The 19,089-nt window shown below is 45.4% G+C and overlaps 1 protein-coding gene across 1 annotated transcript in view; it reads left to right on the top strand.

Annotated features, from left to right (window-relative positions):
- Positions 1 to 1,128: 1,128 nt before the first annotated feature.
- The window catches only part of LOC147428627 (poly(A)-specific ribonuclease PARN-like), a 119,154-nt gene continuing 101,193 nt past the window's right edge, over positions 1,129 to 19,089 (top strand). Inside the window, exon 1 of the mRNA XM_086496863.1 lies at positions 1,129 to 1,584. Within this exon, the coding sequence (XP_086352989.1) occupies positions 1,202 to 1,584 (383 nt within the window). The 5' untranslated portion in view covers positions 1,129 to 1,201. The remainder of the gene's footprint in view (positions 1,585 to 19,089) is intronic.

Genomic DNA, 19,089 nt, shown 5'->3' on the forward strand with positions numbered 1-19,089 from the left:
TTCAGCGCTCAATATCAGTGGAAGGTGCCTTCTCTCATATGGTCTTGGCAATGTCGTCAGCTTGATTCTGCAGATGGTCATCTTGGAGCCTCATGTTTTCCCCGATGGTGACAGCCTTGGGTCTTTTCACCACACCTCTTGACGCAACACCTTGCAGCTTGCCATTACAAAATTAAATTATGATTCATGCCTCGTTTCCATGATTCGGTTGGATGTGAAAATATTACTTCGTCTTTGCAATGAGTGTCCTTGAAAAAACCTCATCATCTCAAAAGATGGTCTTTTTGATAATCAATTTTTACACTAAATTTGTTAATTTAATATATTTTCAAAATAACTTCCTCTTTTCATTAGCAAAAAGGGAAACCATCACTAAGGCCTTCCCCCTTTGGGGCAGGCCAAAAAAAACATATATGTGTGTGCGTGCGCGTGTGTGTAGAATTTACTAAAATTATGCAAGGTGCAACTTCACTTTAGCATTTTAAAACAATAGAACAATAGAACGCAAGAAAAGTAAAGACATGTCAGGAAGTGAAGTGAAAGGTAAGTCTCCATCATGCAATGAAAACAATGAAAGTCTCCCAAACCCAACACAACACTAAGGGTTTCTTTTAGAACACCAAAAAAACCATGCCAGAGACCCCCTCCCTCCCTCCCCCACGTATCTCCTCAGTCAGCTCGGTTGCCCTCCCCATCGTCGCAGCATTGAAGGGATTCTCCCCTTTGACACAGAGAGAGATTGGGCTGCAGGAACTCTCCCCTGCGAGTGATAGGCGCAAGAAAGAGAACGATGAGAGAGAGAGACCCCTTCGGCTCCTCGCATGCTAATTTGCCTGCTCACGTGCCAGAGACAGAAAGACGAAGATAAATCTTTCGCGAGAGGCAGCAACTTGACACCTCCTATGCCTCTTTACAGGCTGCAACGACCGGAGAATACAATGGGGTGGAACGAGAGAGAGAGAGAGATTTAACGTCTTAGGAAACTATCCCGAGACCGAGAGAGAGAGAGAGAGAGAGAGAGAGAGAGAGAGAGAGAGAGAGAGAGCCACACACGGGCGGCGGGCGCACAAAAAGCAAAGCTAGAGAGAGACAGGACGTAATTTTCCCTTTATTCAAAATGGACAACACATCCATACTGCTGAAGTAACATGTAGGCCTAGGCTAATGAGCACGTAATTCTACAGGATGGCCTGGAAGTAACATGAACTTGCTGAGGCGGGTAGAGGCAACCCGCAAAGTTGTTGCCAGCAGGAGTCCGACGAGCTTTGTCCAAACCCTACCGCAGCAGCAATATCACAAACAAGAAACGCCAGCAGAGGAGGGCAACATAACCAGACAGAACTTCTGGGGTTCTCTAGAGAGCTTCAAGGCGCATTTGCGCTCTGCTGACTTCGTTGGTTTCGACCTTGAGCTGAGCGGCGTCCACAGCGTCCCCACCTTCGACCCCTCATGCTCAGACCTCGGATCGCCCCTTCATCACTCCTACCGCCGCATCAAGCACCTAGCTGAGAAGTTTACCGTCTTCCAAGTTGGCTTTGCCCTCTTCCACCTTGATCCTGTCTGTAATCGGTTTCTTGCTTACCCGTAAGCTTCTTGCATCTTCTTCGTTTGTTATCCATTTTTTTGCCGTCATTTCCCCCCCTCTTACGTTCTGGCATTACACGTTTGTGACTGATGAGATACACGCACATTCCCATACACATGCCACTCATAGACAAACATTTTCTACCAAAGGCCAATGAGACCCAAGCAAATTTACTAGATGTGCATGTCTTTCTATGAAGTGGAAGAAAAACTACAAACCATACAATTTCTTCAATTAGTTTCACATCTACTTGAAGCCAAATTAAATTAAATATAAAAGACTTGCATGTCTCCATGTATCAATAAAACAAACTCAAAATAAATAACCCCATCTGTTAGAGCTGGCTTTTTATGTCCTTGTATCTCAATGATATCTCTCTATTCCCATCTTAAGAACACCAAGAGTATAGGATGTAGTGCATGGGCAATGGTGAGATGGTGTGGTATGTGGATGTCTTCGTTCGGGCTATGTGTCCAAAGCACCATTGGTTTGTCCTCGTAGCCTTGGTATGGGCATGACAACAGGCACTAGGCTCTCATGACTAGGCTCTCATGGCCATCTCTAGGGAAAATGCTCTCATAGCATCTAGATTCTATGTTTGATCATTTTAGATAGCTTGGGGTGAGACCTCATATTGTGTGCACATGCCCAACCTCTTCGATCGACATGCAAGAGAGAACTAAAACTCCAATAGGGTGTGTAATGCTGCATTCAATGCTTGTAAATTTCTATCAAATATAGTCCTAAGGATCTTTGATGGGGGTACTTGATCCTGCTCCCTAGTGGACACAAGCCCTCTCTGAATAGACAATGGACTCTTAATACTCACGGTCACTCTAGCTTCCATAAAGCTTGCCCCCAAAATATGGGCACCATGAAATGTGTTTCGGTAGGGCTGGACAAGTGAAACCTTTTGCTGGTCAAGTGAAATATCAAAACGTTCATAGTGAAATTACATGTTATGAGGATGAAATGTTTTGGCCTTGAACCTTTCGTGGTGATGCTACCTCAAAACGATGTCAAGACACCATGGGCTTTCACAATCTGAGTCGCTATCTTCGTTATGTAATTTTCATTGACAACCATGCATTGCAATCCATAATAGCATATCTCAATTGAAAAATTCGCCAACATTATAAAAGAGTACCTAAGTGCATGATAAATGGCTTCACCAAGTCATGATGATACGATGCCAAAATTATGTGCTTGTGTATAGCAATTGTCACAACCTGGGTTGCTTGAGCCAAATAGGAGAAATCCAAGCAAGGTTTCCCTCTTCGAGCAACACATCCAAGCAATGACAATCTGTCAGATGCATTGGAATGAGAGATTAACAAGATTGAGCAATCACACAATCACAACCCCTATGTTTCCTTGCATTGATGGATGTGGCCTTGTGCTCAATATGGTTCTTAATGGTGAGTTCTTTCATTGAGGTTTTGAGGGTTTCTCCACCTTCGATTATATCTTGTCATTTGGTTATTGATGTATTTTATAATCTGCCAACGTTGACTCAACTCAATGGAGATTATACACCATGGAAACTTTTCAAGATGAACATCTCCGGGGTTGATATGATTGACCGATGGTAGCCTATTTGAGTAGTGGATGCCTTGGCAAGCGATGTTGTGTTCTCCCATGTTTTCTTTGAGAGAGGCAGCTATGTGGCGATTATGGATTTGGTAGGCCACAGGGTGCCCCCTTGGCATAGTTGATATGGGATCCTGGGGAGTGTATGGCACCTTTGATCCGATTAATGGGGACTAAGTCTCCTTCTTCTAGCACACTGTAATCTATTTGCATCGTGCTGTGGAATCTTGTCACAAACCGCTGACGTGTCAAGCCACTGAAGACTCGACTGGTTAGGGCTCCTCGAGCCTAACCCTAGCCCAACTTGCAAATCTTGGCTAAGGGGCCTAAACCCTAGAAGCAGTAGAAGAAGAGGAAGAAGTCCTCACCAACTTATAGTTCCTCGTCGAGAGGCCCAATTTTTTAAAGAGTTCCCAACCAACTTATGGGAACCTCGTTTGATGGGGCCCACGTTACTAAAGATAAAGCAAGTCCCATACACACGCACAAAATTAGCCTTGTGTAGAAATTGGTGACGTGGTTGCTATACGAACGCTATATAGATTGTGCTTGTTGATCACGTCGCAGATTGTATGGATGTCCATAAATGCGCCGACAGGTTGTTGACATGGCAGGTTTACGGATTTCTTGATATTATGCTGGCTGCTTTTGGGAGACCAAATGCTTTTAAGTTTGATGCTTTTCGTGTCCCGCTTTTGGATGGCCATGGGCTTTTAAATACGAAGGGTGGGCTCTCTCCCTGGCATTCTTGCGGGATCAGATGCAGAGGAGAGCCACCGATGTTGTAACTTGTTGAAGCAATATAAAGAAATACGGAAAGGGGCGCCATCATTTGGGGCCAATGCTCTCTAAGGGTGGAACTCTGCCACTGCGTCTCGTGTGTCGTGCATCTCTTTCAATTCAATTGTAATTGAAGTGCTTAAAAGTTTGTTCTGTCTGTTCTTTTTCCGTTGACACGTGGTGCCCTCTTGTTACAGTGGTATCCGAGCTTCAATCGTGTGCTTTTTTGAAAGCATACCGGCCCTACCAAGAACAAACAAAGCATCATGGCGTTTTTAGATTCTACAAATACCTGCAGATTCTTCTCGAGGAGCTTCGCGACATACTTTCGCGGCATCCTCAACAGAATCTTCCGATGCTTTAAAGTTTTTAACAGTTCTTGAACTACATATGTTACCTCCCTCGATGCCCAGGTAATACCTTCTCCTCAGGCACCAAAAAGTACAAGAGCTTTCTATTCATCCTTCTGTTCCAATTGGGCGAGTTTTTAGGAACATGGTACAGCCATCTGACCTTGATCCAGTGCAACCGCCTCATCTACCGCCATTGCCACCACCTCCCCCACCATCTCCGCCACGTGGGTACAATGGTTGGAGCCCTTATGGATTCCCCTACTATCCACATTTGGGGATTGTCATGAACCAACCCAGAGATTTTAAGGATGGTGGGACGACGGTAAAATATTTCATTTTTTCTGGAATGAAGGATTGAAAGAAAGCCTTGCAGTTCCTTCAACAATTTGACAACATGTATGCTTTGGGGAACCACACGGAAGAGTCAAAGATTTCTCAAGGTAAAGATAATGCTATGCAATGGTGGAGTTCAATCGCTACACAACCACATGCTTTAAGGACATGGCAAGCTTTCAAGACTACTTTTGCACGCGGTTACATGACCGCCCTATTTAAAGTCCATATTTTGTCAGAATGGGGAAACTTGAAAATGCTTGCAATGGAGACCATGGAAGATTACAACCAAGCGTTTACCTTCCGGTGTCTTTCTTCAAGTTGATTCCCTAGGAGGACCAATGGGAACAATATCATTGGGCTACCATCACCCCTCCAGGAATTTTGTCTTTCTAAGCAAGTATCAACAATGCAAGAGCTTATGGACCATGCTGCGGTCGGTTACAAGCTTATGAATGGGAAACTCGAGTTTACTATAGAAGAAATCCCGGCAACAAATCGGAATACTCGACCATAACGACCAACTCCTCGAGATTTTTGTGAAAGTCAACCTCAAAGGCCACGTTTGATGCCTCAACAATGAGACACCTTGTCACAAACTGATGACGTGGCAGAGCTGTCCGAACACACACACACCCAAGCAATAATGTAGCTGACAGTACGGATCTCCGCAATGCATGCTGATTGGCTGACGTGGTAGCTGTACGGAATTCCGCGATTCATGCTGATTGGCTGACGTGTCAGCTGTACGGAATCCTGTGGTTCGTGTTGACTTGCTGACGTGGCAATGCGTACGAAATTCCGTGATTCCTTTGGTTGCTTTTGGGGCCTAATTGCTTTTAAGTTCATTGCTTTTGGGACTCTGCTTTTAGCAACCCTTGTAACTTATAATTGAATCCAAGGGGTCTCACTCTGCAGAGCATCTGGACGTAGAGTCTAAGAGCAAGCACCCGCGGGCCGGTTGTACTTTGCTCAAAGATTAATACAAAAAGAAATACCGAAAGGGGCGCCAGTCTTTGGGGCCAATTGGGACGGCACTATGCCGGGCCGTGACGACTCTCTTAAAATTGTGAAGTGTTTTGAAGCGAATCTCTGTTGTGTTACAATAGAATCTTGACTTGGGGTGTCCAAGTTTGTTACAGTGGTATGAGAGCACGGCCGATTTGTCTGTGTAACAAACTTGGACACCCCAAGTCAAGATTCTACCACGACACAGCAGAGATTCACTTCAAAACAATTCACACTTCACAATTAAGTCGATGCATACTGTCACAGGTTAAGAGCTATGGAGTGCATGCTTTCCACTCTATGTACAGTGTGGTGGTAGGAGTGATGACTTGCACACTACACACTGCTCTCTCTCTCTCTCTCCCCCTACGTGCAGTAATGTGATTCCCCACAAGAGGGCTCTTCATTTGACTCGTGTACAACTGTGTGGCTACATGCTTTTTGCTGAGGCAAGAGCCTCTCTGAGCAGGAACAGGAGTAGCAAAGTGCTGCTCCAAAAGTAGGCACCGGTGGTGATAACCTCACCGTACAGGTGCGATTTCAGCGCTGATTATGCGCTGTATTTTGACCGTTTTTCAGCCATACGGACGCCAGAACCCTTGGGAATAGTGCCCCATCTCTAGAGGGAAATTCCGGGACTGTTTAGGGCTGAAAACAGGGCAAAAACCAGTCAATACAGAGAGCTGAATTTACTGTTTTTGGGCAGAAATCAGAGGGTTTATGCTAGTGGAAGTGAGTTCCAGCAGGGGAATTGGTTTCGGGCAAGTTTTGGGGTTGTTATGTTGCCGAAATTTTGCCAAAACAGGCGGTATCTAGCTGGATACAGGTAAAGAATTCCCAGGACTCTACTTTGTAATCTACCCTCTTAAAGAATAAAGAAATATCGTAAGGGGCGCCAATTTTGGGGCCTACGGGTTGTCGGCGTTTGCTCGGAGCATTCTAGCTTCCGAGCCGTGTGTGTACTTAAGTGTTAATTTCTGTCGCAGGTTCCTTTTGCAAAGTACACACTCTCTCTCTCTCTCTCTCTCTCTCTCTCTCTCTCTGTGTGTGTCTAAAGTAAAGCCAAAGCCTACTGCCCCACGGGCTGGTTTCAAGGTTCCGTTGCCGGGACATCAATCACTTTTTCCTCAAGAAGTGAGCCTCGGTTGTTTTGGGTAAAGACACAGAGTACAGGACGCGGGATTACACTATGGCCGACAAAGGGAAGGGGATTATGGAAGAGGGTTCCTCTACGAAGGATAGACAGGAAGTTTCTATGGTGTTCGAGATTGGCGAGAGCTCACGGCCACGCCTGTCTGTACCTCGTGTTGATGTGAATGTTTGTCACAAACTGTTGACGTGTGAAAGCCCTGAAGAATGGAGCCAACTTACAGATGCCGGTCGAGGGGCCTAAACCCTAAGAAGAACGAGTAACAAAAGAACAAGTAACAGAAGAAGAAGAAGAAGAAGTCCTACCAACTTATGGGGATCCCGTCCGATGGGGCCCCAAGTGACATAAAAGATTAAAATAAAGCAGGACCTACAAAAAAAGACTTGCGCCAAAAAAAACTGATGACGTGGCAGATTTTTGGAAATTACACTGACAGTGTTGACGTGGCAGGTTGTACGGATTTCCGTGTTTTGCTTTAACTGTTGAAGTGGCAGTTGTACGGAATTCTGTGATTTACGTAGGGAGTTCTTTTTGGACAAGAAGCTTTTGAGTTTGAAGGCTTTTCATGTAATCTGCTTTTCATAGGCCAAGGGCCTTTAAATATGTGCTAAGGGCTCATTCTCTGGCATGCTTCCTAGAGAAGGTGCAGAGTCTCGAGTACCGGCTTGTATTGTGTTGATGCAATATAAAGAAATACCGAAAGGGGCGCCAAGGTTTGGGGCCAATACTCTTTGGGGTGGAATTCCGCCACTCCGTGTCGCGTGTCGTCTCTCTCTCTCTCTCTCTTAGTTCAGTTGTTATTGAAGTGCAAGTCTGTTCAGTCTGTTCTTTTCTATTGGCACGTGGTGCCCGCCTTGTGACAGTGGTATCAGAGCATCATGCGTGTGCTTTTCTGAAAGCATACCGGTCCCACAAAAGAGCAGACATAGCTATTGGAATTTTACTTGAAGTATCTTCGGGTCCCGACCCCGGACTTATTAGCCACTCTACTTCAAGTATCTTCGGGTCCCGACCCTGGACTTATTAGCCACTCCTACCCTTACTTCATCGCGCATCGGGCGCGCTCCCGTCTTCATCTCTCTGTCTTACAAGGCATAAGCCATAAAGAACCCAAGACATGGATTCAACAGAATATTTGCAGTTTCTGCTCAACGAACTCCACGACATTCTTTCGCGGCATCCTCAACAGAATCTTCCGATGCGGCAAAGTTTTCAACAATTTTTGAACTACATGTTACCCCCTCTGATGCCCCAGGTGGTACCTCCTCCTCCGGCATCAGAAAGTACGAGAGCTTCCAACTGCCAACCTTCTCAACCGTCTTTTCCTATCGGGGTAGTTTTTAGGAATATGGTGCAGCCATCTAACCCTGATCCAATGCAACCGCCTTTGCCATTGCCATTGCCCCCACCTCCACCACCACCGCCGCCACCAGGCTACAATGGTTGGAGCCTATATGGATACCCTTATTATCCATACCCGGGATATGCGCCTAACCAACCTAAAGATTTTAAAGATGGCGGCACGATAGTCAAATTTTTATCTTTTTCCGGGGTGAAAGATCGCAAGAAAGCATTGCAGTTTCTACAGCAATTCGACAACATCTATGCTTTGGGGAACTATACAAAAGAATCCAAGATTTCTCGAGCAGCGGGATTTCTTAAAGATAATGCTATGCAATGGTGGAGTTCAATCGCGACACAATCGCATGCTCCAAGGACCTGGCAAGCTTTCAAGACAGTTTTTGCACGTAGTTACATGACTTCTATGCTTGAAGTACGGATTTTGGCAGAATTGGGCAACTTGAAAATGCTTGCCACCGAAACTGTGGACGAATATAACCAAAGGTTTCTCAACGTGTACCTTCTGGTGTCCTTTAGATCTGTTCCCTTGGAGGCCCAATGCGAGCGATACACCATTCGACTACCATCACCATTGCAGGAATATTGTCTATCCAAGCAAGTCTCTACCATGCAAGAACTTATGGACCATGCCTTGGCATGGCAAGAATGATGCGACTCTCCAGGTTCGGAACCGAACCATCACCGTGGTGCAAGAACTTTCTTTAAGAAAGTATTGTTTGAAATTTGTTTGAAATGGATGGTATCTGTTTTGAACCTGTCTTGGTGCCGATATGAAATGTTTGACTCTGGTTTTGATACTGGTTTCAATGATTGGTGAGTTTACTCTTGGGTGGAGGGTGAGAAATGATGTTTGAGAACGCTTGTTCATACTCATGGCCTGGACGCTTGTGGTTATTTGCGGGGGGAGTATTGAATGATTGAAAAGTGTTGTTGTGACTCCCAGCTCGGACCTGCATGGTTATTTACGAGGGGAGTATTAAGAAGTCTGAGCAGTGGTTACTCTCAGCACCTCCAAACGACGCAGACTGTGGTGTGGGGGACGTTTGGTTGTAAAAGGCCTCTATATCTCATGGCTCGTACCTATTTAGGTTATTTGCGGGAGGAGTGATGAGGGAGTCGTTGAAGAGCGTTTGGTTGTAAAAGGCCTTTATATCTCATAGCCAGGACCTTTTTAGGTTATTTGCGGGAGGAGTGATGAGGGAGTCGTTGAACAGCTCATGGCCCAGACCTGGATGGTTATTTACGGGGGGAGCGTTCATAGGCGGCTTTATGTTTCTATGTCTTGTACCATACATATGTGAGCATTTGTGTTGCATTGTGATGTGCAAACCACTGAATATTCCTAATTGGATGAGATTGCCCGGGTATGTAATTTTAGTGCATCAAGACACCCGTGGAAGATCAGTGCGGTCTGGGTGTGATGGCTAATTTTAGTATGCCGGAATATCAAGAGTTCCGATCTGGATGAAAGAAGAAGCCAACTCCTTGATCAAAAGAGCTGAAAGGAGAAGCTATCTCCTTAACAAAAAGAGCAAACTGAATGTCCCTCGGAAATTTTTGAGCTAACTTGAGTTGTTTTGCAAATATGTTGTAATCACGGACGATTACTCTCTTTCAAGAAGGGGAAATGTCACAAACTGCTGACGTGTCAAAGCCTTGAAGAATGGAGCCAACTTACAGATGCCGGCCGAGGGGCCTAAATTCTAAGAAGAACAAGTAACAAAAGAAGAAGTCCTACCAACTTATGGGGATCCCGTCCGATGGGGCCCCAAGTGACATAAAGAATTAAAATAAAGCAGGACCCATAAAAAAAGACTGCGCCAAAAAAAAACTGATGACGTGGCAGATTTCCAGAAATTACACTGACAGTGCTGATGTGGCAAGCAGTACGGATTTCCGCATTTTGCGCTGATTGCTGATGTGGCAGTTGTACGAAATTTCGTGATTTATGCTGGCAGTTTTTTTTGCATTGCTTTTGGACCAAAAGCTTTTGAGTTTGAAGGCTTTTCATGTAAATTGCTTTTCATAGGCCAAGGGCCTTTAAATATGTGCTAAGGGCTCATTCTTAGGCATGCTTCCTGGAGAAGGTGCAGAGTTTGGAGTATCGGCTTGTACTGTGCTGACGTGGCAAGCTGTACGGGTTTCCGTGTTTTGCGTTGATTGCTGACGTGGTAGTTGTACGGAATTTCGTGATTTATGCTGGTAGTTTTTTTGGCATTGCTTTTGGATCAGAAGCTTTTGAGTTTGAAGGCTTTTCATGTAAACTGCTTTTCATAGGCCAAGGGCCTTTAAATATGTGCTAAGGGTTCTTTGGCATGCTTCTTGGAGAAGGTGCAGAGTGTGGAGTTTGGGGCCAATACTCTCTAGGGTGGAATTCCGCCACTCCGTGTTGCGTGTCGTCTCTCTCTCTCTCTCTCTCTCTGAATTCAGTTGTTATTGAAGTGCTAAAAGTCTGTTCAATCTGCTCTTTTCTATTGGCACGTGGTGCCCGTCTTGTGACAATGTCCCTCCAGTACAGGGCTTTATGACTAGGCAACTCGAGGATGATGCGTTCAGGACTCAGTTAGCTGCCGCGGTGAATGTGTTTTCGCAACTGGTGCAGAACCCAAGGTTTATGGAGTTCTTGCAAGCGCCACCAGTGCCACAGTAAAATAGGCAACCACACTGCGAACAGAGCTTGTTGAGGCTCAAGCCCAAGAACTTCATGCGTCTCAGCAGGATAGGGAACACTCACATGTTGCGGAGTCAAGGGCTCCAAAACAGGTTCCTCCCATCCTTGAATAGGTGGTTAGAACGCCTATTCCACAAGTTATGCCAGTTCAGCCTGCCACTTGTCAGAGCCCGCATGCTGTCTTGAATGGACATGGAACTGGCTACTAGGCAATGCATCTAGTTTTTCCATCACCCACGGTACATTCTCAGTATTTCGGGGGTAGATTTGTGTTCGAGAGTATGGCTGGTTATGCGCCTGGAAGTCAGCCGTACATGCCAGGAACAATGTTTAGGGGTATGCAAGGGATGATGCCAACCATGTATGGTAGCATCGGCATGCAACAAGGTTTTCAGAGTAACCAGGGCCAGTTTGGGGTGCCACAAGGTCATTTTGGCCTGGCTGGTTTTTCTGGACAGCAGCCATATATGCCACCTCTGATGCAAAATGTTAATGGCCAAGATGTGCCGATGATGCCTACTACAGGCCCATGTTGCAAACTATTCCTTATGACAATTTGGGGGCACTGGAAAAGCCGAAAGCTTACAAAGAAGGTGGTGCAGCTGTAAAGTTTAGTACTTTCAACGGCTTTGAATATAAGGCAAAGGCTATTACTTTCCTCCAGCAGTTTGATACAGCTTATGCATGAGGGAATTTTACAGAGGCCTCTAAGGTCAGGAAAGCTGCCACTTCTTAAAAGACAATTCACTTACATGGTGGACGACATTGTTAATGCAAGGACAGGCACCCGCCACTTGGGTCTACTTCAAACAAATGTTTGCATCTGCTTGGCTGTCAAATGAATTTGAAGCCGATGTCATGACAGATTGGCACAAGCTTACTTCTGCTACATGCAAGAGCTTGCTCGAGTACAATCGGAGGTTTTGTAAAGCGTTACTCTCAGTCACTAGTGACCTTCTACAGATTTGTGCCATTGACAGAGCAGATAGAGAAGTATTGTTGTAGGCTGCCTAAAGGGCTTCGCGACTACCGTACCAAGAACAGAGTGGCACACTGGTCTTGCCTTGTTGAATGGAGAGGACAGTGGGTTCCCGAGCAACGAGAAAGGAGGACAGCAAAAGAAAAATTCAGCGAAGAAGCCCTTTGTGAAAACGGCTCTTGAACCGTCATAGGGGTCAGAAAAGGCCACCAAAGACAAGGATTCAGTCGGGACTTCTGGAGCGTAGGCAAAGAAATCGAAAAGGAAGCCTTTTGTGCGCAAGCCGCTCGAGGAAAAGAAGGTCCTAATGGCTGAAAATAAATGCTTTATATGCGAGCAGCCTGATCACTTGGCTACCAATTGTCCACAAAGGAAAAGACCAGCTGACTCAGATGATAAAGAAGACCAGGAAGGCAAGAAGCCTAAACCCGGTTTGGTGCCGGATATGGTGGGTGACAGGCCCAGTACAGATGCCAGTGAGTTATGTAGAGCATGGGGTAAAGTTAGAGATCAGACGGCACTCATCTTCTTTGATCTAGGTGCCAAAGCAAACTCTATCTCACCCGAGTTAGCTATGAAGCTGGGCATCAGAGCTGAAGAGATGGGGTACACGGTAGAGGTAGGGTTGGCATGTCCTAGCTACTCAGAGTGTGTTACTCCCATTATTGGAAAGCTGCATTTGCATATTCAGTTATCACGTGACACATCCAACCCTATGTGTCCGTGGACAAGCTACATCATGACCAGGGTTTAGTCAGTCAAGTCAGTCTAGAATAGGAAGTGATCTGGCACTTTTGTGAGTCTGTTCGCAGACCGTGCATGACCAATCACTTAGATTAGATGCATATCCTTCGGTTGCACACAGCATGATCATTAGAATTCCCATCAGAATCCATCAGGGGAATTTTTCAGTGCATTAAACCTATTTTACCTATTTTTGACATTTTTCACTTATTTATTAAGTGACTTTTGTTGGGAACTAGGTAGGGCAATTTTGCTAAGATAATACATAAGCAACCTAAGGCTAGCACTATTTGGCAGAAGAAGAGGAAAGTGCACAGGCAAGGCCCCCTTGCAGCAGTAGGCGTCTCCCTCTCCCTCTGAGCAAGAACAAACTCCCATCACCGTGGCGTTTTTCATCACTTGGACTCCAGCGTTTTCAGCAAGGACATTCAGCAAGCAAGGCCCTGCAATTAGTGATTCTGCATCAGAAACACAGCCCTGCAGTTAGCGTTTTTGTAGCAGCAAAACAGCCAGCCACATAGCATTTTTCAGCATCATTGCATCAGCGATCTCAGCCATAAAAGACCAGCAACTTCAGCCCGTGAACCTGCGTTTTTGGGACAGCCTCAACCAGCGTTTTTTTTGGGACAGCAAACTTAGCGTATTCAGCAGCCTACAGTCAGTGTTTTGCAGTAGAAATTCAGCAAGCAATTGCAGATTCAAAGCATTTAGTTTTCAGCCATAGTCTTGTCCTCATCGTCCACACCGTCGACCTCGACATAGCCATTAGATTTGCATCGACATCTTGTATCAGATTGCGCAATCAATAGTAGACCATTCTCGCCATCGAGAGTGGGCCCTAGGAGGAAGGTTTTACAACGTCTGGTGTCATATTCTCTTCTCTCTCTATCTCTCAGTCTCATGCACCTTCACGCACAGTGTCCATTCACTTTGTTTGTGATCACTTGCACTCTCTCATAAAGAACGGAAGGCTCTCCCTTCCCTAAGAAAAAGGAACCTTGAGCACAGTTCGGAGCACTCATCTTGAGCAAAGTTCGACATTCACTTCCGCTGCACCTTACATTGGTATCAGAGCTTTGGCAGTGTTCTCTATCACTCAAGGGAAGAACTACATGATTTTTTTTGCTTGTTGCGGTCGCACGTAACCCAAGTCCTCTTGGGCGTGTTGATTCCTAATCGTGTTTTTGAAGTGTGACAGGAAACCCAAGAAAGAAGGGCTTGTCCAGCCTCCCCTTGTGCCGCACTTAGCGGCCGGCCAATCGACATGAGGTGGGAAAAAGCAACCTTGGTGTGAGCGCAAGGTCGCCAAGGCGTGCGCCCGCGGAAAAGAGCAGAACTCGGGTGAAGAGAAGATCCTTCTCTAACACATTGCAAGCGAAAAAAGAACCTCAAGAACCTCAAGACCCTCAAGACCCCCAAGAACTCAAGACCCCCAAGAACCCAAGACCCACAAGAACCCAAGTTCCTCATGAACTTAAGAACCAAGATTACAGTGTATTGTTATCACCCGAAGCGGAATGGATACTTCGCATGGAGGTGATGAGCATGGGAGTGGCGAAGAAGAGTTTTCCCCACCAGGAGGTTTTCCCGACCCTCCCCCTTCCCCATCTACGCCACGGATTGTACCAAATCCTATGGAGGCGATGGTCAAATCGATGTTGGAGATGATGGCACAACAACAAGAAACGAATCGCGTTGCGATGGCACAACTAGAAAGAAAAACAGAACGACAGGAAGCCTTGGAGCGTGAACGCCAAGACAGACAAGAAACCTTGGAGCGTGAACGCCAACTCAGACAAGACACCTTTGAGCGTGAGCGTGATCAAGCACGCTTGGCGGCTGAAGAACGATAGGCAGAGCGAGTGAACAATGCATGCAAGAGTTTGTACGACATGTTCTCGCCTCGAAGTCCGAGCCAACCAAAGATGTTCGTAGTTCATCAAGTGACGCAAGTCGAGATTCGGACTCCAACAACCCAGTCACAGGAAGATCCAGTTCAGTAAGTATGATGGTAAGATGGATTCTACGGTTATTCATTCTTGGTTGCATCAATTTAATACTTATTTTGCGACAACTAAGAAGACAGGAAATAGCAAAGTTTTGACGGCAGTCATGTACCTTGCCGGTGATGCCATAAATTGCTACCACGCATCGCAAGAGGCACAGTTGGCCACACACCTAGAGGAAGCCAACGAATTCACGCCCGTTTCCTTCAATTGGGCCGATTTTCAAGACAAGCTCAAGACGCGTTTATGCCACCTTAGTATCTCGCACGATTGAAGAACGATTGGTGCGTCTCAAGCAAAATGTATGCTAGTTTTGTCTTTCTCTAATCGTGTTTTGTAGCTAGGCACCCAATTACGCAAATCGGATGATGAGCGCAAAGAGGCGTTCCTTTTTGGACGAGTATCTCAAGTATGATGTCGAGGTGCTCAATCCAATCGATCTCAACAAGGCGGTAGCGATTGCTCTCGCATAGGAGATGAAGCACAAAAAGGGAAAGCCTAAGGAGAACAAGACTTCCACAAGTACCTCTCAGAACCCTCAGAACGGTAACTCTTCTAACCAATCTTCCAGTAGTCTCTCAGAAAAGAACTCTCAAAATGAACCTAAGGGTAAGGCTAACAAATTGCTAAACCTAAGCTCACTCCAAATGAAAAGGTAGCACAAGGAATTTTAGGAGGATACATCACGTCGGAAGAACAAAGCACTTATTCTAAAGAAGGTCGTTGTTTTCATTGTCACATTAAGGGTCACATAAAAAGAACATGTCCTAAGCTTGACTCTAATGAATCTAAAGAATCCACAGAACCCACTTCCTCTGTCAATGCAATCAATAACAACAAGAGTGTGCCCCAAGTTTCTCATGACCCTCCCATTGGTGAGTCTCTCATTAAATGTTATGGTCATATGACGGGGCAGCATTCTGTCATACTGTTTGACCCAGGCAGTATGCATGATGTGATTAGTCCCTCTCTTGTTGAGAGAGCCTGCTTAGAGGTTAGTCAGAAATCTCCTCCCGAGGTCTCTGGCTTCGCTCCCGGTATGGACTCTCTCATCATGAAAGAGTGCTTTGATGTGTTGTTTACAGTTCAACAAGCTTCTTTCCGTAGAAAATTTTTAGGCTCTCCTCTCTTAGGATGTGATATGATTTTGGGCATTCGATGGTTTTGTGAGCATAACCCTCTCATTGATTGGGCGGAAAATACGTTCACTTTCAATGCCAAAAGTGAGACTCCCATTGTCATTCGTGGAGAGCAAGTTGTTCATTCTCCATCTCTCATTTCTAATGTGCAGGCGAAGATTGAAAGGATTCAGGAGAAGGAGACTCTCTCAATCTTGTCTTCTCCAAAGCATGACCGGCACGTGCACATCTAACCCTATGTGTACGTGGACAAGCTACTTCATGGCATGGGTTCAATTCAATTAGATTAGGAAGTGATCTTGCACTTTTGTGAGTCTGTTCGCAGATCGTGCATGCCCAAGCACTTAGAGTAGATGCATATCTTGTGGTTACACACAACATGATCATCAGATTTCCATCAAAACCCATCAGGAGCATTTTTACAGTGCATAGACCTATTTTTCCTATTTTTGATACTTTTTAATTATTATTTTTAAGTGACTTTTGTTGCAAAGTAGGTAGGGCAAATTTACTAAGTTTGTATATATAGAAACCTAGCGCTAGCACTTTCTGGCAGAAGAGGCAGCAGGAGCACCTTGCTCAACAAACAATTTCTCAGAAAGACCCCCACAGAGGCCTAGCGTTTTTGCAAGAGACAGCAGAACCTAGCGTTTTTGGATCAAGAACCCGGATCAGCCAGCGTTTTTGCATCTGCATCAGCTTGGCGACAGCAAAGGACAGATCAACACTAGCGTTAGTGGTTTGCACCATTAGATCCACAGCGTGTTTGTAAGAGGATTCATTTTCAGCCTTAGCGTTTTTCGTTTGCAAATCAACCTCAGCGTTTTTGCAGATCTTCGTGACGGAATCAGCCCTAGACTCAACGTTTTCAATTTTTAGCAGTCAATTTCCACAGTACAATCCCCGAACCTCGCAGATCTCACCTTCCCGTAGCAGATCCTCGCCGCACGGTCAAATCCCGTGAAGTTTGCAGATTCAGCCCGGAAAACGCAGATTTCAGCATCTGCGTTTTTAGCGCGTCGTCGTCGTACCGTCGTCACCGACATCGTCATTGACATAGAGTCAGAATTCAGCAGATAAAGATTTGCAAATTTCAGCCATTAGCATTTTCAGATTTCAGCGTCTCGTCGTCGTCCTCATCGTCGGTCGACATCGTCGGCAAGTCCAAGCATTGTAGAGATTTGTGCAATCATAAGTAGACCGCTCTCGCCATAGAAAGTGGGGCCTTCAAAGAAGGGTTTGACAACATTCTGGTGTCGTATTCTTCTCTCTATCTCTCAATCTCAGCACCTTCATTCACAATGTTTATCCACTTTGTTTGTGTCCATTGTCCATTGCTCTCCCTTCCGTAAGTAAAAGGAACCTGTCACAAGGCGGGCACCACGTGCCAATAGAAAAGAAGACTGAACAACTTTAAGCACTTCAAATTACAACTGAACTGAAAGAGAGAGAGACGACACGCAACACGGAGTGGCGGAATTCCACCCTAGAGAGTATTGGCCCCAAACCTTGGCGCCCCTTTCGGTATTTCTTTATATTGCATCATCAAAGTACAAGCCTGTACCCAGACTCTGCACCTTCTTCAGGAAGCATACCTGAGAATGAGACCTAACCTCATATTTAAAGGCCCTTGGCCTAAAAGGAAATTACAGTGAAAAGCCTTCAAAAGTCAAAAGCTTTTGGTCCAAAAGCAAAGCCAAAAAGCTGTCAGCGTAAATCACGGAAATCCGTATAGCTTGCCATGTCATCAGCCAACGCAAATTTCAAAAATCTGCCTACTGCCTTAGGGTTATGGTTAGGGTTTTTGCAGTTTTAGGGTTAGGGTTTCTAGAATTAGGGTTTGCAGGTTTTAGAGTTAGGGTTTCCAGAGTTAGGTTTCAGTAGTCAGGGTTCCTTGCAGAAATTAGGGTTAGGGTTTTTGCTCTCGGACAACCGCGTCATTACTTTGTGACACTTCTTCTGTTACTTGTTCTTCTTAGGGTTTAGGTCCCTCAGCCGGTAGCTCCGTTCTTCAGTAGGTCGACACGTCAGCAATTTGTTACAGAACCCTTGAGCACAGTTCGGAGCACCCATCTTGAGCAAATTTCAACATTCTCTTCTGTTGCACCTTACATTGGTATCAGAGCTTTGGCAGTGTTCTGAATCACTCAAGGAAAGAACCACATGATTTTTTTTGCTTGTTGCGATCGCACGTAACCCAAGTCCTCTTGGGCGTGTCGATTCCTAATCGTGTTTTTGAAGTGTGACAAGAAACCCAAGAAAGAAGGGCTTGTCCAGCCTCCCCTTGTGCCTCTTTTCACTCATTGAGAGCGGACCGTGCACTTAGCGGCTGACCAATCGACGTGAGATGGGAAAAAGCAACCTTGGTGTGAGCGCAAGGCCGCCAAGGGGTACGTTCGCGGAGAAGAGCAAAACTCGGGTGAAGAGAAGATCCTTCTCTAACACAAATTGCAAGCGAAAGAAGAACCTCAAGAACCCAAGAACCCAAGTTCCTCGTGAACTTAAGAACCCAAGAACCCAAGACCCCCAAGAACCCAAGACCACAAGAACCCACAAGAACCCATGACTTCAGTGGATGGTCATCACTCGAAGCGGAATGGATACTTCGCTTGGAAGTGATGAGCATGAGAGGCAAAGAAGAATTTTCCCCACTAGGAGGTTTTGTCCGACCCTCCCCCTTTCCCATCTACGCCAAGGATTGCACCAGATGCTATAGAGGAGTTGGAGCAATTGTTTATGGAAAGGAAGTTAGAACTCGAAGAAAGAAAAGCAAAAAAAGAAGCAGAAAGAAAGGCTTACAAAGAAAGGAGGGCAGCCATAGATCGTGAATACGAAGAAAGAATGGCAGCCATAGAGCGTGAGCATGAGCGCGAGAACAAAGACAGAGAAGCAGAATTTAATCGCGAGAACAAAGCAAGACAAGCAGAATTTGATCGCGAGAACAAAGCAAGAAAAGAAAAGAGCGATCAACTCATGAAAGAGTTCTTGCGACTTTGTTCTATTGTGCAGGCGCAATTTGCACAGAATCAGGAGAAGGAGACTCTTTCAGTCTCGTCTTCTCCAAAGCATGACACACAAGATTTACATGATGATAAGCATGATGAATTGAATGATAATGATACGCATAATGATTTGAACGACAATGACGAGCATGATGATCACGATGTGATTTCTCACAAGCATGATGATTTGTATGATCAAGACGTGATTGTTCACAAGGATAATGGTTTAGTTGATGCTTTTTCTAGCAAAGCTAATGTCATGTGACACATCCCAACCCTATGTGTCTGTGGACAAGCTACACCACAGCAGGGTTCAGTCAGTCTGATCAGTTTAGAATAGCAGTGATCTGGCACTTTTGTGAGTCTATTCGTAGACCGTGCATGCCT

The sequence above is a fragment of the Adiantum capillus-veneris genome, chromosome 23 (genome assembly GCF_014529385.1).
Source record: "Adiantum capillus-veneris isolate H3 chromosome 23, ASM1452938v2, whole genome shotgun sequence".
Taxonomy (NCBI): domain Eukaryota; kingdom Viridiplantae; phylum Streptophyta; class Polypodiopsida; order Polypodiales; family Pteridaceae; genus Adiantum; species Adiantum capillus-veneris.